General features: G+C 45.5%; 1 protein-coding gene across 1 annotated transcript in view; it reads right to left on the reverse strand.

The window, feature by feature from the left end:
- Positions 1 to 22,357, reverse strand: part of LOC137338850 (PH domain leucine-rich repeat-containing protein phosphatase 1-like) — a 183,709-nt gene that overhangs the window by 26,160 nt on the left and 135,192 nt on the right. The window contains exons 5-8 of the mRNA XM_068001849.1: positions 11,322 to 11,468; positions 10,897 to 11,127; positions 6,778 to 6,980; positions 4,073 to 4,133 (exon numbers count right to left, since the gene is read on the reverse strand). Coding sequence (XP_067857950.1) covers positions 4,073 to 4,133; positions 6,778 to 6,980; positions 10,897 to 11,127; positions 11,322 to 11,468 — 642 coding nt within the window. The remainder of the gene's footprint in view (positions 1 to 4,072; positions 4,134 to 6,777; positions 6,981 to 10,896; positions 11,128 to 11,321; positions 11,469 to 22,357) is intronic.

Raw genomic sequence — 22,357 nt, forward strand, 5'->3', positions numbered from 1 at the left:
GGGGACGTCAAATGGTGGGGGGGGGGGGGGGGGGAGGAGAAGAGAGTGGCATCAAATGGGGGGGGGGGGGGAGGAGGAGAAGAGAGGGACATCAAATGGCGGGGGGGGGGGGGGGGGGAGGAGGAGAAGAGAGGGACGTCAAATGGGGGGGGGGGGGGGGGGGAGAAGAGAGGGACGTCAAATGGGGGGGGGGGGGGGGGGAGGGAGAAGAGAGGGACGTCAAATGAGGGGGGGGGGGGGGAGGGAGGAGAGAGGGACGTCAAATGAGGGGGGGGGGGGGGAGGGAGGAGAGAGGGACGTCAAATGAGGGGGGGGGGGGGAGGGAGGAGAGAGGGACGTCAAATGGGGGGGGGGGGGGGGAGGGAGAAGAGAGGGACGTCAAATGGGGGGGGGGGGGGGGGAGAAGAGAGGGACGTCAAATGGGGGGGGGGGGGGGGGGGAGAAAGAAGAGAGGGACGTCAAATGGGGTGGGGGGGAAGAAGAGAGGGACGTCAAATGGGGGGGAAGAGAGGGACGTCAAATGGAGGGGGGAAAGAGAGGGACGTCAAATGGGAAGGGGGAAGAGAGGGACGTCAAATGGGGGGGGAAGAGAGGGACGCCAAATGGGGGGGGAAGAGAGGGACGTCAAATGGGGGGGAAGAGAGGGACGTCAAATGGGGGGGGGGGGGGGGGAAGAAGAGAGGGACGTCAAATGGGGGGGAAGAGAGGGACGTCAAATGGGGGGGAAGAGAGGGACGTCAAATGGGGGGGAAGAGAGGGACGTCAAATGGGGGGGAAGAGAGGGACGTCAAATGGGGGGGAAGAGAGGGACGTCAAATGGGGGGGGGGGAAGAAGAGAGGCACGTCAAATGGGGGAGAAGAGAGGGACGTCAAATGGGTGGGGGGGGGGGAAGAAGAGAGGGACGTCAAATGGGGGGGGAAGAGAGGGACGTCAAATGGGGGGGGGGGGGGAAGAAGAGAGGCACGTCAAATGGGGGGGGGGGGAAGAAGAGAGGGACGTCAAATGGGGGGGAAGAGAGGGACGTCAAATGGGGGGAAGAGAGGGACGTCAAATGGGGGGAAGAGAGGGACGTCAAATGGGGGGAAGAGAGGGACGTCAAATGGGGGGAAGAGAGGGACGTCAAATGGGGGGGAAGAGAGGGACGTCAAATGGGGGGGAAGAGAGGGACGTCAAATGGGGGGGAAGAGAGGGACGTCAAATGGGGGGAAGAGAGGGACGTCAAATGGGGGGAAGAGAGGGACGTCAAATGGGGGGAAGAGAGGGACGTCAAATGGGGGGAAGAGAGGGACGTCAAATGGGGGGGAAGAGAGGGACGTCAAATGGGGGGAAGAGAGGGACGTCAAATGGGGGGGAAGAGAGGGACGTCAAATGGGGGGGAAGAGAGGGACGTCAAATGGGGGGGAAGAGAGGGACGTCAAATGGGGGGAAGAGAGGGACGTCAAATGGGGGGAAGAGAGGGACGTCAAATGGGGGGAAGAGAGGGACGTCAAATGGGGGGAAGAGAGGGACGTCAAATGGGGGGAAGAGAGGGACGTCAAATGGGGGGAAGAGAGGGACGTCAAATGGGGGGAAGAGAGGGACGTCAAATGGGGGGAAGAGAGGGACGTCAAATGGGGGGAAGAGAGGGACGTCAAATGGGGGGAAGAGAGGGACGTCAAATGGGGGGAAGAGAGGGACGTCAAATGGGGGGAAGAGAGGGACGTCAAATGGGGGGAAGAGAGGGACGTCAAATGGGGGGAAGAGAGGGACGTCAAATGGGGGGGGGGAAGAGAGGGACGTCAAATGGGGGGGGGGGGGAAGAGAGGGACGTCAAATGGGGGGGGGGAAGAGAGGGACGTCAAATGGGGGGGGGGGGAAGAGAGGGACGTCAAATGGGGGGGGGGGGGAAGAGAGGGACGTCAAATGGGGGGGGGGGGGGGGGGAGAAGAGAGGGACGTCAAATGGGGGGGGGGGGGGGGGAGAAGAGAGGGACGTCAAATGGGGGGGGAAGAGAGGGACGTCAAATGGGGGGGGAAGAGAGGGACGTCAAATGGGGGGGGAAGAGAGGGACGTCAAATGGGGGGGGAAGAGAGGGACGTCAAATGGGGGGGGGAAGAGAGGGACGTCAAATGGGGGGGGAAGAGAGGGACGTCAAATGGGGGGGGGGAAGAGAGGGACGTCAAATGGGGGGGGGAAGAGAGGGACGTCAAATGGGGGGGGAAGAGAGGGACGTCAAATGGGGGGGGAAGAGAGGGACGTCAAATGGGGGGGGAAGAGAGGGACGTCAAATGGGGGGGGAAGAGAGGGACGTCAAATGGGGGGGGAAGAGAGGGACGTCAAATGGGGGGGGAAGAGAGGGACGTCAAATGGGGGGGGGAAGAGAGGGACGTCAAATGGGGGGGGAAGAGAGGGACGTCAAATGGGGGGGGGAAGAGAGGGACGTCAAATGGGGGGGGAAGAGAGGGACGTCAAATGGGGGGGGAAGAGAGGGACGTCAAATGGGGGGGGGGGAAAGAGAGGGACGTCAAATTGGGGGGGAAGAGAGGGACGTCAAATTGGGGGGGAAGAGAGGGACGTCAAATGGGGGGGGAAGAGAGGGACGTCAAATGGGGGGGGGGAAGAGAGTGACGTCAAATGGGGGGGGAAGAGAGTGACGTCAAATGGGGGGGGAAGAGAGTGACGTCAAATGGGGGGGGAAGAGAGTGACGTCAAATGGGGGGGGAAGAGAGTGACGTCAAATGGGGGGGGAAGAGAGTGACGTCAAATGGGGGGGGAAGAGAGGGACGTCAAATGGGGGGGAAGAGAGGGACGTCAAATGGGGGGGAAGAGAGTGACGTCAAATGGGGGGGGAAGAGAGGGACGTCAAATGGGGGGGAAGAGAGGGACGTCAAATGGGGGGGAAGAGAGGGACGTCAAATGGGGGGGAAGAGAGGGACGTCAAATGGGGGGGAAGAGAGGGACGTCAAATGGGGGGGAAGAGAGGGACGTCAAATGGGGGGGAAGAGAGGGACGTCAAATGGGGGGGAAGAGAGGGACGTCAAATGGGGGGGAAGAGAGGGACGTCAAATGGGGGGGAAGAGAGGGACGTCAAATGGGGGGGGGGGGGGGGGAGAAGGGGGGACATTGGGAGCTGAGAGGGGTAGATCAGAAGGCGGGACATCGGGGGCTGAGAGGGGGACATCAGAGAGGGAGTCATCGGGGGCGGAGAGGGAGACCTCGGAGAGAGGGACATCGGACATCGGAGCAGGGGGGTGCAGGCGATATCTGTGGAAAGGTAGGCTTATTTTGTTTTTTTAAACTTTGCGCAATGGTTTTTTATTTAATTAATTTAGTTAATTTTTGCATGATCCGACCTCATACATGAATTGGAAGCCATGGGAAAAGTGCCCAGATAAGTTTAAAATCGTTTTAACTATCTACTATGTCAGAAATAAAGTACCTTAAATACCTCAATGAGGTACGTTTGGTTCTTTAACTATCATCCCGCCAGCTTTAATTGCCTGGGTTGGGTTCAGCTTCCTCACCTGCTCGGAATTTTCCTGATTTTCCGCCCCAGATGCACCCGCTATTTGATTTGAAAATCGGGGCCCGAATGCCACGGTGCAAGTGTTAACCCGCACATGCACAGTTGTGTTCCGAGTTTTAGAGGAAACCAGAGCACTTGTGTCTGTACGGTCCACTTCCTCTCGCTGCATATTCAATCTATTTACCAATGCAAGTCTACTCTCCCAGGGAAAAACATCAGACTAGGTTGAACTGGAGTTCATTCGCATTATATTAACTCCAGCCATGAAACCTGAATTGATACAATATGAATGCGTGATCAGATTCTTGTTTTTTGGAAGGTTCAAAGGAACTGCGACAAAAAGAATTAGTAGATCCTAATGCTATATTACCAGTTTGGTACCAGATTTACTTTGACACTAGTGTAAGTCCAATGCAAAAATAGTAGCACAACAGCAGCATAAAATGCAACTTTACTCATCCCCTTTTCCCCTCCTAAAACCAAAATTCCCTTTTTACAAGCTGAACTGAATAGAAATATTTTCTAACTAACTTGACTTAGAGGCAAACTTGTTCCAAATCACCTACCTTGACACATCCATAAAAGTGAGATTGTTGGGGACTGGATAAGCATCAATGTATTCAAGTTCTGAAATGAAGAATAATTCAATTAGTTTTTGAAATTGGCGTGAAAGAAAGATCCTTGTATGATATTTTCACATCTGTTGTTTTTTCTTCTTCGTGGTTTTATGTTTAAGGGTATGTTACCCGTTTAATTTTCTTCTCGTCTGATCTCTCTGGATTATGCACCTCCTGCAGATTACCCTCTCTCCAAGCTCTTGCAAATACCAGTCTGGACCTGGCCACTGAGAGGTGTGCAACAGCAGCCTAGTGATAAATATTCCTTTGTCTATCCCTTCTCCATAATCTAGGGGCCAGTTACTGCCCTTCACCTCCTTACAGCAGCATGGCTGAGATCAGGAATTACAACATGCAATGTCACTTCATGTTGATGATCCAACATGCTGCACTGCCTTTTCCACAAAAAAAAGGAAATGTAATTTCAGCTGAACATTTATCTAACTTGTGGCTTTCCCTTGCATGTTAGTTATTAGGTAGTGTCACCAAATTTACCAATCTGAAGTCAGATTAGTTACTTTCAACCGTGATTATCTTCACTGGCATAACTAACTGCCTTGTACTTCCATTCCTTCCAAAGGGAATTATAGATTAGGTGAGATTTGAGGATTTTTTTTTTTAACAGGGGTCGGACAATCATGGATGTAAGAATGAGGTATTTCTACAAAGTTGATGCAAAAAGACTGGAAAATGAATGCAGAACGTGGTATTATTTTCTTCTTTTATACTGCCTCGTGCCATTATCCATTTATTATGGCATTACTTCAGATCAGTGAGCCACTTCCTATTTATATAGTTTCACACCTTGTTTCATGTCTCATCAGATCGTTCTTTATTACACTACGGGGTAAACGTTACAAGGGACACTGAGGCCAATTATAGCATTCATACTGCTATCCTGGCTGAGATCCTCTAACTCAGCACAGACAGGGGTTTGAACTCGACCCCTTTCTGCTCTATATGGCACAACTACTCACTGAGCAAAATGGGTAAGCCCTCTTAATGTTTTGATAGCCAAGATCAAGGTCCCGAAATTTAAGCTTGACCTCAAGATTCGATTGGCAGTCACACATCCAACAGCAAGCCTATTTATGAGGTTCTTTCATTCATGCAGAAGTTCACCGTAATCTACATCGCTCACGAGCTAAGACACCTCTCATACTGAATGACTGTCATACCATGATGGCCAGTGAGAGATCCTCTGGATTCCCCAGGTGCGTAGATCAACAATTGTCAATACGACAAAGTTAACCTTCAGTATATTTTCCTCAATTTGTCCTATGGATGATTATACATCCAGATTTTGCTGGAGCGGGGCATCTCGCGTCGTGCCCCATTGGTTAGACTTAATCGGGCACATTTAGGTTTTCAAAATTTTTGCCCACAAAGTTGCTGGAAGTGGAAGCTGATAACAAGGGAAACAGGGTATTTGCTGTCTCCTTAACTAATGGGATTCAAAGACTGAGAAATAAACAGTGACAGGACTGTGAAGGAGGGTGAATTAGAGTGGGTGAATTCAATGTCAAATAAGGTACAGAAAGAGAAATAAAGAGAAGGAAAGAAAGATCGGATTAAGGAGAGAGAACTAAAGAGACAGAAAGGAAGAGAAAAAAAATTAAAACTTAAACATTCTTAAAATCTCCTAAAACAATTCACAACCTGAAGGAATGAGACTCCACACTTATAATTGTTTATTTTCTGGGCAAGAGAGGTTGATTAGCAGTCATTAACAATCATCACATCACTAAAAGAGTACTTACGCTATTAATTACTGAGACTTAACTTTCTGTGGTGAGTTTAATGGGTAATTAATGTGCAAATACAACAACTTCATGAAAATCACAATGTGGAGATGCCGGTGATGGACTGGGGTTGACAATTGTAAACAATTTTACAACACCAAGTTATAGTCCAGCAATTTTATTTTAAATTCACAAGCTTTCGGAGACTTCCTCCTTCCTCAGCTTTCGGAGACTTCCTCCATCCTCAGCTTTCGGAGACTTCCTACTTCCTCCTTCCTCCTTCCTCATTTACCTGAGGAAGGAGGAAGTCTCCGAAAGCTTGTGAATTTAAAATAAAATTGCTGGACTATAACTTGGTGTTGTAAAATTGTTTAAAAATGAAAATCACAGGGAGGTTAAGATGCCGTTTTCGCGAAGCTAACAGTGGAGCAATGCAAATCGGCCAGCAACTTGTGCCAATTCGTAATTCATAGGGTTTCTGTTCCTCGCTACAAATTGCTGGCCCATTTGCGCATTAATAATGGCATGCGTCGTTAAGATGCTATTTAATTTTTCAGCAGAATCTGGGCCATTGTAATTTTGCTCCAATTAATAATTTAAAAAAAGGCATAAGGCAGATAAAATTATCCTGCGACCTTCCTGGTCTGTGATGGTTTAGTTCTACACCAAAAAGTACACTTATCAATGCAGCCATTACTAGCTATGCAATGTATTTCTGGAAAGATGTTTGCGATAAGGTGAGGAAGAATAGATTTGAAAGTGGATCGAAACAAGATTGCTATTCAGATCCTACGAGTGCTGCAAAATGCACAAGCTATAATTTTGTGCTTACAAAAATTATTTATAAGCTAAACTGAATATCATGTTTTTATTTCATGTTTCTAAGTACAGTGCTAGGAAGTATAAACATACCATTTGAAGCAGCAAACAGATTCTTCAGGAAATACCCACTGACTTTAAGACTGGTCAGTTGGTTTCGTTCACAGTGTAAAACCTCAATATTCCCAAATATGGTGGCATCAAGGGCATTCAGTTTATTGTCACGTAGATCTAGATGTGTAATGTGTTGCAGGAAATCCATATCTGCTATATCCAACTTGGCAATGCGATTGAGTCTAAATTCAATTGGACAACATTTAAAAAAAAAGAAAAATCAACATTTTCAAAGAGAGTTTTGATTTGTCAAATGCTTATACCTACATTTCAAACATGTCGCTTAATAAAAGACTAATTTTTAAACAAACCAATGTTATTCCATTATAGAAGTACATGCCCAACAACAGGTAGCAATATTTAATGAATAAATATAGAATGTTCCCGAGAAAATCATAAAATGAGACTATTTAATGAGGAAATTGAGCAAGTAACAGTGGATTCTAAATTTAGAATCGGGATGAAAAAAAGTGACAACACTGCTATCAAATGCAGAAACATTGTGACTTAAAAATGATATGTGGTTTAGGAAATGAGTCAATTTGTTTGAGCAGGGATGGCCTTTTGGAGCTGGGGGAACCAAAAAAAGGTGTCAAAACAGATAGGTGGGCTGCATATAACTGCATGGAAATTAGAACCTCCACACATAAAAGATGTGAGATCCCCTCATATACATGAGAAACAAGACCCTTAAAAAAGTGAAACCCCATTCACAAAAAGCAAGATCCCCGTACACTAAGCAAGCAAACCTCCATACACCCTCATTCCTTTCCCCTGATCATCTCCATCCTCTTTCTCAAAACCTGAAAAGTTGAAAGCTTCAGCTCTAAGTTCCTGGGTTTGGCTAGCTGGTAAAAGCTGGTTCTTGACTGATTGCAAAAAGGCTGGTCCCTGACTGGGGAGGATTCACCAATCAGGCAGCAGCCTCATCCAGTCCTCCAGGCTTAGGAGCTGAAGTCAAAATTGGCTTTGCATCGAAAGAAAGAAAGAATAAAAACAGTAAGGAGTTTTGTGGGCCAGATCAAAGGAGCTTGCAGGATGCATTTGAGTTGGACATTCTCATGTTAAGGTACCTAGCTGTTATTGAATCAGCATGTTGCAAATGGAGTTTATAATACTGTGTTGTTAATGGCAGCAGTTAATGGGATATGCAAAACTAGTACAGAAACTCCTAGCATAAAGAGGACATGTTGAAAATAGATATCATACAACCTTGTGAATGTTTCTATAGAAAACTCAATTAAACATATTAGAAATGTTCAGTCAGAAAAGCCTGAAGGTTTACATGATGGATTGCATTTAGTAACACTTTCTCACACGAGGAGTCATATAGATATAGACATATACATCTATAGAAAGTGCAGGGGTGAAATTAAAGGAAATTAAATTAAAAAGGAAATTAGGAAAGCAAACAGAGGACATGGAAAAATATTGGCAAGTAAAATCAAGGAAAACCCAAAGATGTTTTATAAATATGTAAAGAGCAAGAGGATAACTAAGGAAAGAGGGCCTCTTCGAGACCAAAAACAAAATCTGTGTGTGGAGGTGGAAGATGTGGGTATGGTTCTTAATGAATCCTTTGCGTCAGTCTTCGCAAAAGAGGGGGACGATGCAGAGATTGTAGTTAAGGAGGAGGAGTGCGAAATATTGGATGGGATAAACATAGCGAGAGAGGAAATTTTTGGGGGATTAGCTTCTATGAAAGTAGATAAATCACCAGGCCCAAATGAAAGGGTCAAGAAACAGAGGGCATAGATTGAAAGTGGTTGGCAAAAGAACCAAAAGGTGACATGAGGAAAAACTTCTTTTTTTTTTACACAGCAAGTGGTTAGGATCTGGAATGCACTGCCTGAGGGGGTGGTGGAGCCAGATTCAATTGTGGCCTTCAAAAGGGAACTGGATAAGTACTTGAAGGGAAAACATTTGCAGGGCTACGGAGATAGGGCAGGGTGTGGGAATAGCTGGATTGCTCTTGCATAGAGCCGACGCGGACTCGATAAGACGAGTAGCCTTCTTCCGTGCTGTAACCTTTCGATGATTCTATGATTCTATATGTATCCCAGGCTGTTAAGAAAAGCAAGGGAGGAAATAGCAGAGGCTCCGACCATCATTTTCCAATCCTCTCTGGTTACAGGGGTGGTGCTGGAGGACTGCTAACATTGCGTCATTGTTTAAAAAGGGAGAAAGGGATAGACTGAGTAATTACAGCTTAGCCTCGGTGGTGGGCAAATTATTGGAATTAATTCTGAAGGACAGTATTAATCATCATTTAGAAAGGCATGGATGAATCGAGGACAGTCAGCGTGGATTTGTTAATGGAAGGTCGTGTCTGACTAACTGGATAGAATTTTTTGAGGAGCCAACAAGGAGGGTCAATGAGGGTAACGCATTTGAGGTAAACATAAGAACATAAGAAATAGGAGCAGGAGTAGGCCAATCGGCCCTTCGAGGCCTGCTCCGCCATTTAATAAGATCATGGCTGATCTGATCCTAACCTCAAATCTAAATTCACGTCCAATTTCCTGCCCGCTCCCTGTAACCCCTAATTCCCTTTACTTCCAGGAAACTGTCGATTTCTGTTTTAAATTTATTCAATGATGTAGCTTCCACAGCTTCCTGGGGCAGCAAATTCCACAGACCTACCACCCTCTGAGTGAAGAAGTTTCCCCTCATCTCAGTTTTGAAAGAGCAGCCCCTTATTCTAAGATTATGCCCCCTCGTTCTAGTTTCACCCATCCTTGGGAACATCCTCACCGCATCCACCCGATCAAGCCCCTTCACAATCTTATATGTTTCAATAAGATCGCCTCTCATTCTTCTGAACTCCAATGAGTAGAGTCCCAATCTACTCAACCTCTCCTCATATGTCCGCCCCCTCATCCCCGGGATTAACCGAGTGAACCTTCTTTGTACTGCCTCGAGAGCAAGTATGCCTTTTCTTAAGTATGGAGACCAAAACTGTATGCAGTATTCCAGGTGCGGTCTCACCAATACCTTATATAACTGCAGCAATACCTCCCTGTTTTTATATTCTATCCCCCTAGCAATAAAAGCCAACATTCCGTTGGTCTTCTTGATTACCTGCTGCACCTGCATACTAACTTTTTGATTTTCTTGCACTAGGACCCCCAGATCCCTTTGTACTGCAGTACTTTCCAGTTTCTTGCCATTAAGATAATAACTTGCTCTCTGATTTTTCCTGCCAAAGTGCATAACCTCACATTTTCCAATATTGTATTGCACCTGCCAAATCTCCACCCACTCACCCAGCCTGTCTATATCCCCTTGTAGGTTTATGTCCTCCTCACTCTCTACTTTCCCACCCATCTTTGTATCATCTGCAAACTTTGAGGTAGTCTACATGGATTTTAGCAAGGCTTTTGACAAGGTCTCACATGGCAGACTAGTCAAAAAAGTAAAAGCTCATGGGATCCAAGGGAAAGTGGCAAGTTAGATTCAAAACTGGCTCAGTGGCAGGAATCAAAGGGTAATGGGTAATGGTCGACAGGTGTTTTTGTGACTGGAAGGCTGTTTCCAGTGGGGTTCCGCAGGGCTCAGTACTAGGTCCCTTGCTTTTTGTGGTATATATCAATGATTTAGACTTAAATGTAGGGGGCATGATTAAAAAGTTCGCAGATGATACAAAAATTGGCCGTGTGGTTGATAGTGAGGAGGAAAGCTGTAGACTGCAGGAAGATATCAATGGACTGGTCAGGTGAGCAGAAAAGTGACAAATGGAATTCAATCCGGAGAAGTATGAGGTAAATGAACTTGGTTGGGGGAGGGGGGGGGGCAAACAAGGCAAGGGAGTACACAATAAATGGCAGGATACTGAGAAGTGTAGAGGGACAGAGGGACCTTGGACTTTGTTCGTAATTGCAGCCCTTTGGCACACTAAAAACTATCAATGCAGACAGAAGGGTCTTACTTAATGCAATCTAAAGTTCAAACCAACATGTCAAATCATTCTACTGATTAGGAGGAAGGCACACACATTAGCTGTTAGTTGGCTTTGTTTTACTCAGGCCAGGAAAATGGAGTTGTGTTGTGTGAATCCTGTAAACTCATTAACCCAGCTGAATTTGCAAAAGAAAGTACCTTAAATCCACTTGTTTGATGTGAGATATTCTGTACAAACTTTGCAGGCACAGTGTCTCCAAGTAGTTGCCTGACATACAAAGTTTCTCCACAGCTGTCAGTTTCTCCAGAACCACTGGAATGTTTCTGAATTCGTTGAAGGAAAGGCCCAGATAGCTCAGTTGCTGCAGGTTCCCCAGCTCCAGTGGAAGACAACTCAGACTGTTGCCATCCAGCAAAAATGTCTGCAGACTGAAATTCAGAAAAGGAGGGGGGAAAAGAACAACATCAATCTTTTTGTCCATCAAAGCTTATTTGGAGGCTCTTGCTTTGCATGGCCTTTCTGTTCCCCCTTTAAGAGCAAAATGCTACAGGCAATGTGGAACAAATTAATTATAAATAAAAAATGTTTTATATCAAATTTTGCATCAGACCCCGGTACTTACTTATCCATGTTGCCAACTGCTGAAGGGATAGATGGCAGGGCAGTGCAGGAAAGGTTGAGTTCCGAAAGAGTTGGAATGTCACAAACAGCAAGTGGAAATTCTCCCATGTGGTTATTGGACAGATTTAGACTTTTCAGCTTCATGAACCTGCAGCACAAATTTATGGAGAAAGGGATTATGTAAAATTAAACCAGCAGCTTGACATTACAGAGGTCATAGGTCAAGCAGTACTGCACTGGGCTGAATATTACTCACAAATAATTCTTTGCACTATTTTCAAAATTTCCCATTTTTTTGGGGTCTCCATACAATATACACCATTCCTCAGTTGAGGGGGCTGGCAGATCACCTGTTTCCAGCCCCTCTGGAAGGAGGAGAGGGAGATGGAAATGGTGGTGCAGTGCCTGGTTTTTACTGGACACTTAACTCAAAAGGTTCAATTAAGACCGAGCTCTCACTGCACTGGTAAAATCACTCTAACCTTCATCTTGCCATTCTGTGGCTCAGCACATTGGGTGGTGCTGTTCACTGAAGTTACAGCATTAGAGCACTGTCATATACTACTCACTGACTTTTAGAATAAGGCTTGTTGCAGATAGAAACGGTCTAATTATAAAAACCAAGCTATTTTGCAAACTGGATCACTGCCAAACCATACTACAGCCTAAATGACACAACTGTGGTCCTACACACTGTGGGTGGGACTTAAACATATCCAGATATACAGCTCGCGTGCTTACACTCTGCCCACAGCTGGGTGACTAATTTCTTTCAGTGGAACACTCTGCCAAAATATTTTTTTTGTCTACATCATTTTTAACCTCCATTTTTTTCTGCTTTGCTGATACCTCAGCCACAAGGAAGAACTCTCAGGCAAATGCACAAATATAAAGAGGGTCAACAGCTTCATAGTGAGTCAGTCCTAAAACTAAAAATGGAATCATGTCGTATATGATGCTAATTGACTTAAGTACATCACAGGAGCATTGATGCATTGTGTAGATGGCGACGGACACCATTAGGATAGACTGTTGTCCTACTCACTGAAGGTGGGACTTCAACACGTCCAGATATACATCATCCAACAACACATCAGGTTCTGCATGTACGCTGACGACACCCAGCTCTATCTCACCACCACCTCCCTCGACTCCTCCACTGTATCTGATTTGTCACACTGCTTGTCTGACATCCAGTATTGGATGAGCAAAAATTTCCTCCAACTAAATATTGGGAAGACGGAAACCAGTGTCTTCGGTCCTCGCCACAAACTCCATTTCCTAGCCACCAACTCCATCCCTCTCCCCGGCCGCTGTCTGAGGCTGAACCAGACCATTTGCAAACTTGGCGTCCTATTTGACCTGGAGACGAGCTTCCAACCACATATCCGCTCCATCACCAAGACCGCCTACTTCCACCTCCGTAACATCACCAGTCTCTGCCCGCTTCAGCTCATCTGCTGCTAAAACCCTCATCCATGCCTTTACCTCTAAACTTGACTATTCCAATGCTGGCCTGGCTGGTCTCCAATCTTGCACCCTACATAAACATAAGCTCAACTAAAATTCTGCTGCTCATATCCTAACTCACACCAAGTCCTGTTCACCCATCACCTCTGTGCTCACCGACCTACATTGGCTCTCGGTCCGGGAACGCCTCAATTTTAAAATTCTCATTCATGTTTTCAAATCCCTCTATGGCCTCGTCCCTCCCCATCTATTTAACCTCCTCCAGGCCTACAACCCTCCGAGATCTCTGCGCTCCTCCAATTCTTGCCGCTTGCACATCCCCAATTTTAATCACTCCACCATTGGCGGCCGTGCCTTCAGCTACCTAGGCCCTAAGCTCTGGAATGCCCTTCCTAAACTTCCCTGCCCACCTATCTCTCTCGCCTCTTTAAAACCTACCTCTTTGACCAAGCTTTTGGTCACCTGTCCTAATACCTCCTTATATGGCTCGGTGTCAAATTTCTTTTGAAAATCGCTCCAGTGAAGCGCCTTGGGACGTTTTACAACATTAAAGATGCTATATAAATGTAAGTTGTTATTGTTGTGGTCCCAGATCCTCCAGTGGCGAATTTACGTCACAATTTGCTGGAAAAATAATTAGAATGCTTCTTCTTCTTTGGCAGTCCCTCAGGGTCGAGGATGACTTGCTTTCACTTGGGAGGGTGGGTTCTGCAGTGGCTGAATAGTCCAATCCTGGAGCCGCAGACTCTGCCACAGGTGGGGCAGGTAAAGTTTAATAAAGCAGGTAGATGAGACGCTCTGGATTCTGCGCGCTCTTTTCGCTGCTTACGCTTGGCCTCCACGTGCTCCACACGGTGACGCTCGAGGTGATTGGCGCCTTCGCAGATGCTTCTTCTCCAGTTTGGGCATTCTAGGGCAAGCGATTCCCACGTGTCAGTGGGGATGTTGCATTTTTTTTTAGGGAGGCTTTGAGTGTCCTTATATCGTTTCCTCTGCCCTCCTAGTGGTCGTCTGCCATTGTGGAGCTCGGAGTAGAGCACTTGGTTAGGGAATCTTGTGTCGGGCATGCGGACAATGTGGCCCCGCCCATCGTAGCTGATCGAGGCACTGGTCACACTCAATACTGGGGATATTAGCCTGGGAGAGAACGCTCACGTTGGTATGCCTATCCTGCCAGTGGTTTTGCAGGATTTTGTGGAGGCAACGTTGGTGATATCTCTCCAGGGATTTGAGGTGTCTGCTGTGCATTGTCTATGTTTCTGATGCGTACAGGAGGGCGGGGACCACAGCTGCTCTGTCGACCATGAGCTTAGTGCTGGATTTGAGGTCTCGATCTTCGAACACTCTGTTCCTCAGGCGTCCGAAGGTTACACTGGCACATTGGAGTCGATGTTGAATTTCATCGTCGATGTCTGCTCGCGCTGAGAGGAGGCTCCCGAGGTATGGGAAATGATCCACGCCGTCCAGAGGCTCACCGTGGATCTTGATGGCCGGAGGACAGTGTTGTGTATCAGGAGCGGGCTGGTAGAGGACCTTTGTTTTCCAGATGTTCAGCCTGAGGCCCATTCTCTCACATGCCTCGGAGAATGAGTCAACGATGGTTTGTAGCTCGGCCTCTGAGTGTGCGCACACGCAGGCGTCGTCTGCGTACTGCAGCTCGATGACAGAAGTTGGGGTGGTCTTGGTTCTGGCCTGGAGGCGTCGAAGGTTGAACAGTTTCCCGCTTGTCCTGTAGGTTAGCTCCACTCCGGCGGGGAGCTTCATGGTGATGGGGTGGAGTGTTGCAGCAAGGAAGATGGGAGAAGAGCGTTGGTACGATGACACAGCCCTGCTTGACACCAGTTTGCACTCGTATTGGGTCTGTGGTGGATCCGTTGGTGAGGATCACGGCTTGCACATCATCGTGGAGCAGGCGGAGAATGGTGACGAATATCTGCGGGCAGCCGAATTTTAGGAGGATGCTCCACAATCCCTCACAGTTGAGAGAGTCGAAGGCCTTTGTGAGATCGAAGGCGGCCATGTAGAGGTTGATGCTGCTCCCTGCACGTTTCCTGGACGTGTCGCACGCTCAAGATCATGTCCATTGTGCCTCTTGACGGGCGGAAGCCGCATTGAGACCCAGGGAGGAGCTCTTCAGCCACTGGAAGGAGGCGATTGAGGGGAATTCTCACGATGACCTTTCCCGTGGCAGACAGTAAGGAAATCCCTCTGTAATTTCCACAGTCGGACCTATCTCCTTTCTTGAAGATGGTCACAATTACGGCGTCTCTGAGATCTCCCGGCATGCTCTCTTCCTTCCAGACAAGGGTGATAAGGTCGTGTATTCGTGTCGAGTGCCTCTCCGCCGTATTTTAGTACTGCGGCAGGAATTCCATCTGCGCCGGGGGCCTTGTTGTTTTTCAGCTGTCGAATGGCTTTTTCGACCTCACAGCGGGCTGGGGTTGCGCTCAGATGGTGGCGGGTAGCGTGTTGCGGGATGGTGTCGCGGGATGGTGTCGCGGGCACTTGCGTCGAGGACTGAGTCTTGGTTGAGGAGGTCTTCGAAGTGCTCTCTCTAGCAGGCGTTGACCGCCTCCGTCTTTGAAGAGCGCCTCTCCATTTTTAGCTCTCAGTGGGGTATGTAAATGTAAGTTGCTGTTGTGGTCCCAGATTCTCCAATGGCGAATTTACGTCACAGTTTGCTGGAAAAATAATTCGAATGCACCCCAGAAGGCAATGGATAGTTAAGAATTCATTTTGCTTGATTTCTGTGGGAATTTTAACCTAATTTATTTATCTGTTTATTTATATCTGGCAGCAAATTACTAAAAGATATAAACAGGAATAAATTTTGAATTGGGCAAAATCACACTGGCAAAATGCGAGCTGTATGTTTATAGCGAATATTTAGAGTGAAAGTATAGTTTCACTTTGGTTTCATACATGTAATTAGCAACTGTATAAAAGGTTGAAGCTTAGGCTGCAGAATCCGTTTTGTTTTTTCTCTTTCCCTCGCTTTCTTCCTTGTTCTAAAATCAATCTGCTTCCACTTAGTCCTGGGTTGATGCCTCGGTTCATATATTTTATGGAAATAAGACGGGAAAATTTGTTTCCGTTCCGAAAGTGTGCAGTCCTACTATAGAAATACAGCAGAATTAAAAAGGAAGATGAAATAACAATAGATATTTAAAATAGAAAGCCCTCCAGCCATTCTTTAAAGGCCTAAGTGACAGTGGTGATCGCAGTGGCCTTACTTCAGCAAACCTGTGATCGCTTTTGAACAGGTGGAGCTATGAAAATGAGCTGTTCCATTCTTTTGGAGAGGGAAACGGCGCAGCGGAGTAGAAGACCCAGGAAATTATGGGGTGGCACAAATAGTGGCGGGATTCACTTACACTATAATTTTCAGGGTCTTTTGCGTCATAAAACGGGCCCTAGAACATAGATAGGCCGTTAGAATGGTGCGATTCTCCAGCAAATTCCGGGCCGTTACATCGAAGAATCTCAAGTCTTAGGCCCCATATATGTAACGTTATACCTATCAGGAAAGATTGAACAGGCTGGGGCTCTTTTCTCTAGAAAAGAGAAGACTAAGAGGTAACCTGATAGAGGTCTTTAAGATTATGAAAGAGTTTGATAGGGTAGACGTAGAGAAGATGTTTCCAATTGCAGGAGTGGCCAGAACTAGGGGCCATAAATATAAGATAGTCACTAATAAATCCAATAGGGAATTAAGGAGAAACTTCTTTACCGAGAGAGTGGTTAGAATGTGGAACTCGCTACCACAAGGAGTAGTTGAGGCGACTAGCACAGATGCATTTAAGGGGAAGCTAGATTAAAACACATGTTGATGGGGTTAGATGAAGAAGGGTGGGAGGGGCTCGTGTAGAGCATAAACACCAGCATGGACCTGTTGGGCTGAATGGCCTGCTTCTGTAATGTACATGCTATGTAATTCTATGATGTATACCCAATAAAAAAAAGTTCCCTCTCTCTCAGCAAATTATGCTGCATATATCAGTGCTGAAGAATAGAACAGGGATATATTTTTCCACCTTCCAGACTCAGTTTTCAGCATAGATCCAGTGTTTGGATCAGGGACCTCGCTAGTCGGTATAGTTTAGCGCTCACACTATGGAGCATATTTACCCGTTATGCAGGGGAAGGAGTTTGTTCTTTCTTATTCAATGTAAATTCATAGCCTGTGCTATCTGTGTCATAGAAATAAACTAGTTTATGCAACAACTTGCATTTATACAGTGTTGTTAACATAGAAAATCGACCCAAGGTGCTTCACAAATATAATTTTTAAAAATGGATGCCATGCCAATGAAGAAAATATTAGGAGGGGTTACCAAAAGCTTGGTCAAAGGGTTGGGCTTTTAGAAAGGTCTTAAAGGAGGAAAGGGACGTGGAACAGTAGAGGGAGGGAATTGTGAATACTGAGCCTAAGTAGCTGAAGGCATGGCCACGAATGATGGGGAAAAGGGAGGGGCAATGCACAAGAGGCCAGAAAATGAGGAAGGGTGAGTTTGGGAGTGGGAATGTTGTAGGGTTGGAATAGGTTAGAGGTAGGGAGGGACAAGACACAAAGTTTCCTAAACGTAAAAGTGGAAATCTTGGGGGCACTTGCTGAAATAAAACAGCACCGCCAGTTATAAGGGGCACTCAATCTTTCTCAATGGCTTAGTTGGTGAAGGCAGTATGTAACTGAGCCACAGAGACCAGAAGGTATTGGTTCAGTGCTCAGTCTGAGTTATCAGATCTCAGCCAGGGTGGCAGTAGGGAGGCTACAATTGATCTCCGCACTTCTGCATTATGGAGGTGAAAATCAAGCAGGGATCCCACTCTAGATTCTATTCAGAGACTCCTGCTGGACAGTGTGCTAATGTGAACACTGGGGGAGGAGCAGTTTTGGGCTTAGTTGTGATGCCACTGCGCCCACCCCCACCCCACCAAATGGGGCAACATACCTACATTCACTTGCAAGGCTCAGGAGAGAAGGGAAGATAACTGGTATAAAAAAAGTGATGGGAGGAGAGGAATAACTAATGGGAGCTTACTTGGAGAATTCCTTTCTTGTCTAAATGTGCAGACAGATGTTTTAACATTTTTACCCTTTGAAGCGTATAAAAATGTTTTGGACCATTTATATAGAATTGTATAACTCATTTAATAAAAAATGAGCACAATAAGATTTATATTAGCAAATGCTGAAAAACACAGCTGTGTATATATATAAATAACATTATTTCTCCAACTACAGTTAATGAGGGGGGCATCCAAAACCTAATAAGGAAGAAAGAACTTGCATTTATGTAGTGCCTTTCACGACCTCAGGACGTCCCAAAGCGCTTCACAGCCACTGAAGTGTATTCACTGTTGTAATGTAGGTAATGCAGCAGCCAATTTGCACACAAGGTCCCATAAACAGCAATGTGATGATGACCAGGTAATCCGATTTTCAGTAATGATGGTTGAGGAATAAATGTTGGCCAGGGCACTAAGGAAAACTCCCCTGCTCTTCTTCAAAATAGTGCCATGCGATCTTTTATGTCCACCTAGGCAGGGCCTCGGTTTAATGTCTCATCCGAAAGATGACACCTCCGACAGTGTAGCACTCCCTCAGTACTGCACTGAAGTGTCAGCCTGGATTTTGTGCTCAAGTCTCTGGAATGAACTCACAACCTTCTGACTCACAGGCGAGAGTGCTACCAAGGAGTCAAGGCTTACACCAATGAAATTAAATCCCAGGCACAGGGACTTCATAGTACTTCTGAGCTCTAAAAGGTAGATTCCAAATAGAACCTGCTCTGAGGTTAGGATAGTAAGAGAGCAGTGAGTGTATGTGCACTTATTTTTTTTTTAAAACTCAAAATAAATCTTAAATTTATAGGGTCAGTCAGTGTCCTGATGCACATCCTCGTCAGGCACATCTGGACTGTGTACTGGCAGGAAGACCTGCTTTGGCTGATTGCTGGACTCATAGGGACATTTGGGAACTGTTTCATACTCCCCACACACTTCTGAATATGTGCCAAGTATTAACTTGTCATCAGTGTATAGTTATTGGGAATGTGGGGGAACTGAACAAATAAAATACAAAAAAGCAACTTCAAGCTAAAACTAGAAAAAATTAGACATGAGAAAAACTCAGAGTAAGGACGACTCAATAGTCGTAGTACCAATCCCATAAATTATCTTTCCCTTTTAAATATGCAAACAGATACTCTTTGGTTTTTCATCACATGAAGGTTATAAAACTTGCTTTGCACGTTACATGCGTTTAGATATTCAGTTTTTAAAGAGTGTTGTTTTTATTTATTTCTATAAGAGTCAGCCTCACAATTTCACAGTATTGCCGAGGGTTCAATGAATCATGCCTTATGCCGCAAGGTACAAATTAAGTCGGTACCAAAAGCAATCCTTTTGCGAGACATCCAAGTATGAAATTTAAAAAAAATCTTTACTGTAGACATTTTCAAAATGGCAGGAGAATTTTGTAACCGTATGAAAAACAATAAATCTATCCACCCATCTCAATCCAGGAAAGATTAATGTTCACCCCTGACCGCCTAATGGCATGGCTGATTCTATCACAGCTTGAGCAGTTATGGACAACCTTGAAGTCTGAAGCCATTGATGGAAAACGAATAACCATTTCTGAACAAAAGTGCAATGAACCAATGGACATAAGAACGTAGGAAATAGGAGCAGGTGTAGGCCATACGGCCCCTCGGGCCTGCTCCGCCATTCAATCAAATCATGGCTGATCTTCGACCTCAACTCCACTTTACCGTCCGATCCCCATATCCCTTGATTCCCTATAGTCCGAAAATCTATCCATCTCAGCCTTGAATATATTCAATGACTCAGCATCCACAGCCCTCTGGCGTAGAGAATTCCAAAGATTTACAACCCTCTGCGTGAAAAAATTCCTCCTCATCTCGGTCTTGAATTGGATACTACCCCGTATCTTGCGATTATGCCCCCTAGTTCTAGACTCTCTAGCCAGGGGAAACAATCTCTCAGCATTTACCCTGTCAAGCCCCCTCAGAATCTTATATGTTTCAATGAGTACACCTCTCATTCTTCTGAACTCCAGACAGTATAGGCCCATTCTACTCAACCTCTCTTCATAGGACAACCCTCCCATCCCAGGAATTAATCTTGTGAACCTTCTTTGCACCGCCTCTAAGGCAAGTATATCCTTCCTTAGATAAGGAGAACAAAACTGAACGCAATACTCCAGGTGAGGTCTCACCAATGCCCTGTACAACTGTAGTAAGACTTCCTTACTCTTGTACTCCAACCCCCTTGCAATAAAGGCCAACATGCCATTTGCCTTCCTAATTGCTTGCTGTACCTGCATACTAACGTTTTGTGTTTCTTGTACAAGGACATCCAAGTCTCACTGAACACCAACATTTAACAGTTTCTCACCATTTAAAAAATATTCTGTTTTTCTATTCTTCCTATCAAAGTGAATGACCTCACATTTCCCCACATTATACTCCATCTGCTTCCTTCTTGCCCACTCACTTAACCTGTCTATTGCCCTTTGCAGACACTTTGTCTCCCCTTCACAGCTTACTTTCCCACCTAGCTTTGTATCAGCAAACTTGGATACATTACACTCAGTCCCTTCATCCTAGTCATTAATATAGATTGTAAATAGCTGAGGCCCAAGCACCGATCCTTATGGCACCCCACTAGTTACAGCCAGCCAATCTGAGAATGACCTGTTTATCCCTACTCTCTGATTTCTTTAACCAATCCTCTATCCATGCTAATATATTGCCATTGCTTTTCAACTGTCAAACCCTTTAATTTAATTTCCCAATCTACCTTTGACAACTCGCCCCTCATACCTATATAATTGGCTTTATTTAAGTTTAAGACTCTAGTTTCTGACGTAAGTATGTTACTTTCAAACTCAATGTGAAATTCTATTATAATATGATCACTCTTCTCTTTTACTGTGAGATTACTAATTAACCCGATCTCATTACATAATACAAGATCTAAAATAGCCTTTTCCCTGGTTGATTCCATGACATATTGCTCTAGGAAACCGTCTCGCATACATTCCATGAACTCATCCTCCAAACTACCTTTGCCAATTTGATTTGCCCAGTCTATATGCAGATTAAAGCCCCCCATGATTATTACATTACCTTTGTTACAAGCTCCTATTATTTCATGATTATTACTCTGTCTAATGGTATAGCTACTATTAGGGGGCATATAAACTACTCCCACCAGTGTTTTCTGCCCCTTGTTATTTCTTATTTCCACCCATACTGATTCTACTTCCCTGATCCTCCAAGCCAAGATCTTTTCTCACCACTGTCCTTATGTCATCCTTTATTATTGGGGCTACACCCCCTCCTTTTCTATTCTGCCTGTCTTTTCTAAATGTCATGTACCCTGGAATATTTAGTTCCCAACCTTGGTCATTTTGCAACCACTTCTTTGTAATGGACAATAGTGGAACGGCACTATTACAAAAATGAAGCCATGGAGCCCTCTTGTAAATATACAATGTGGCAAAGAAGGAACAGGATTCTGTCTCATCTGGGGAACAACTGATAAAATTTTATATGATTCCCACAACAAAGGATGATAAAAATAGGTTAAGAGAATGTACATTCCTAAAAAAAAAACTACAAAAATAGTCTTCATGTAAGTAGTATTTTATTTTAAAACACCTTCCTGCAATACAGCAAGGTTTATTGTGAAGTCAGTAGGTGAAGGTGAAGTCAGTAAGTCGCTCCTTAAAACCTACGTCTTTGGTCACCTGTCCTAATATCTTCTCATGTTGCTTGGTGTCAAATTTTGTTTTATAACGCTCCTGTAAAGCGCCTTGGGACATTTTACTACATTAAAGGCATTATATAAATGCAAGTATTTGTTATTGTAATTGTTGCAGGTCTCCTGTCTTAACTCCAGCAGGCGACCAGCAGAAACCCCAGAGAAACAGGGTAACCGGCTGTTGACTTGCAGCGTTTCTGCATATATGTCAAAAGTCTGCCTTTACATCTTGAAGGTTGCCTTCATCACCATACTTTTGAACATATTTTTTTTTAAAGTCCTACTCCTGTTATACAATACTGCAGCTCTGCTATCAGTGAGAAAGGAATTCCAGTTTACTCAGCATTTGTACTGGGATTTAAATGCATTTAGCAGCCTAGAGGGCCAGGCATCAGCACCAACCATTTTATTTTTGGTTGCAAGCAGGATTACCAATTGTAGAACATCAGAGTTCATCTACAGGGTGCAGAGCCCCCAAACTTTCAGAAGCATCAGTAGAACTTCTGCTGATAGAAATCAGGAGGAGGGTGAGGAGGGAGTCTCTGTTTGGAATTCAAGGAAGAGGCCATCCTAGGCAAGTGCCCAGACACAGTGAAGGAGGTGGCCATGGCAGTAAGTGTCACCTCCACGGCTACTCGGTTACCAGGTCAGGCAAGGTACCATCAGGCAGCCTCACCTTCCAAGAACGCACTGTACTAAGCTTGCTCACCACTGACAACCACCTTCGCTGCGCTGTGTTAAATGCTTTGAAGAGATCACTATTAATGTCCTGGT

Source organism: Heptranchias perlo, chromosome 2 (assembly GCF_035084215.1).
Source record: "Heptranchias perlo isolate sHepPer1 chromosome 2, sHepPer1.hap1, whole genome shotgun sequence".
NCBI classification, from domain to species: domain Eukaryota; kingdom Metazoa; phylum Chordata; class Chondrichthyes; order Hexanchiformes; family Hexanchidae; genus Heptranchias; species Heptranchias perlo.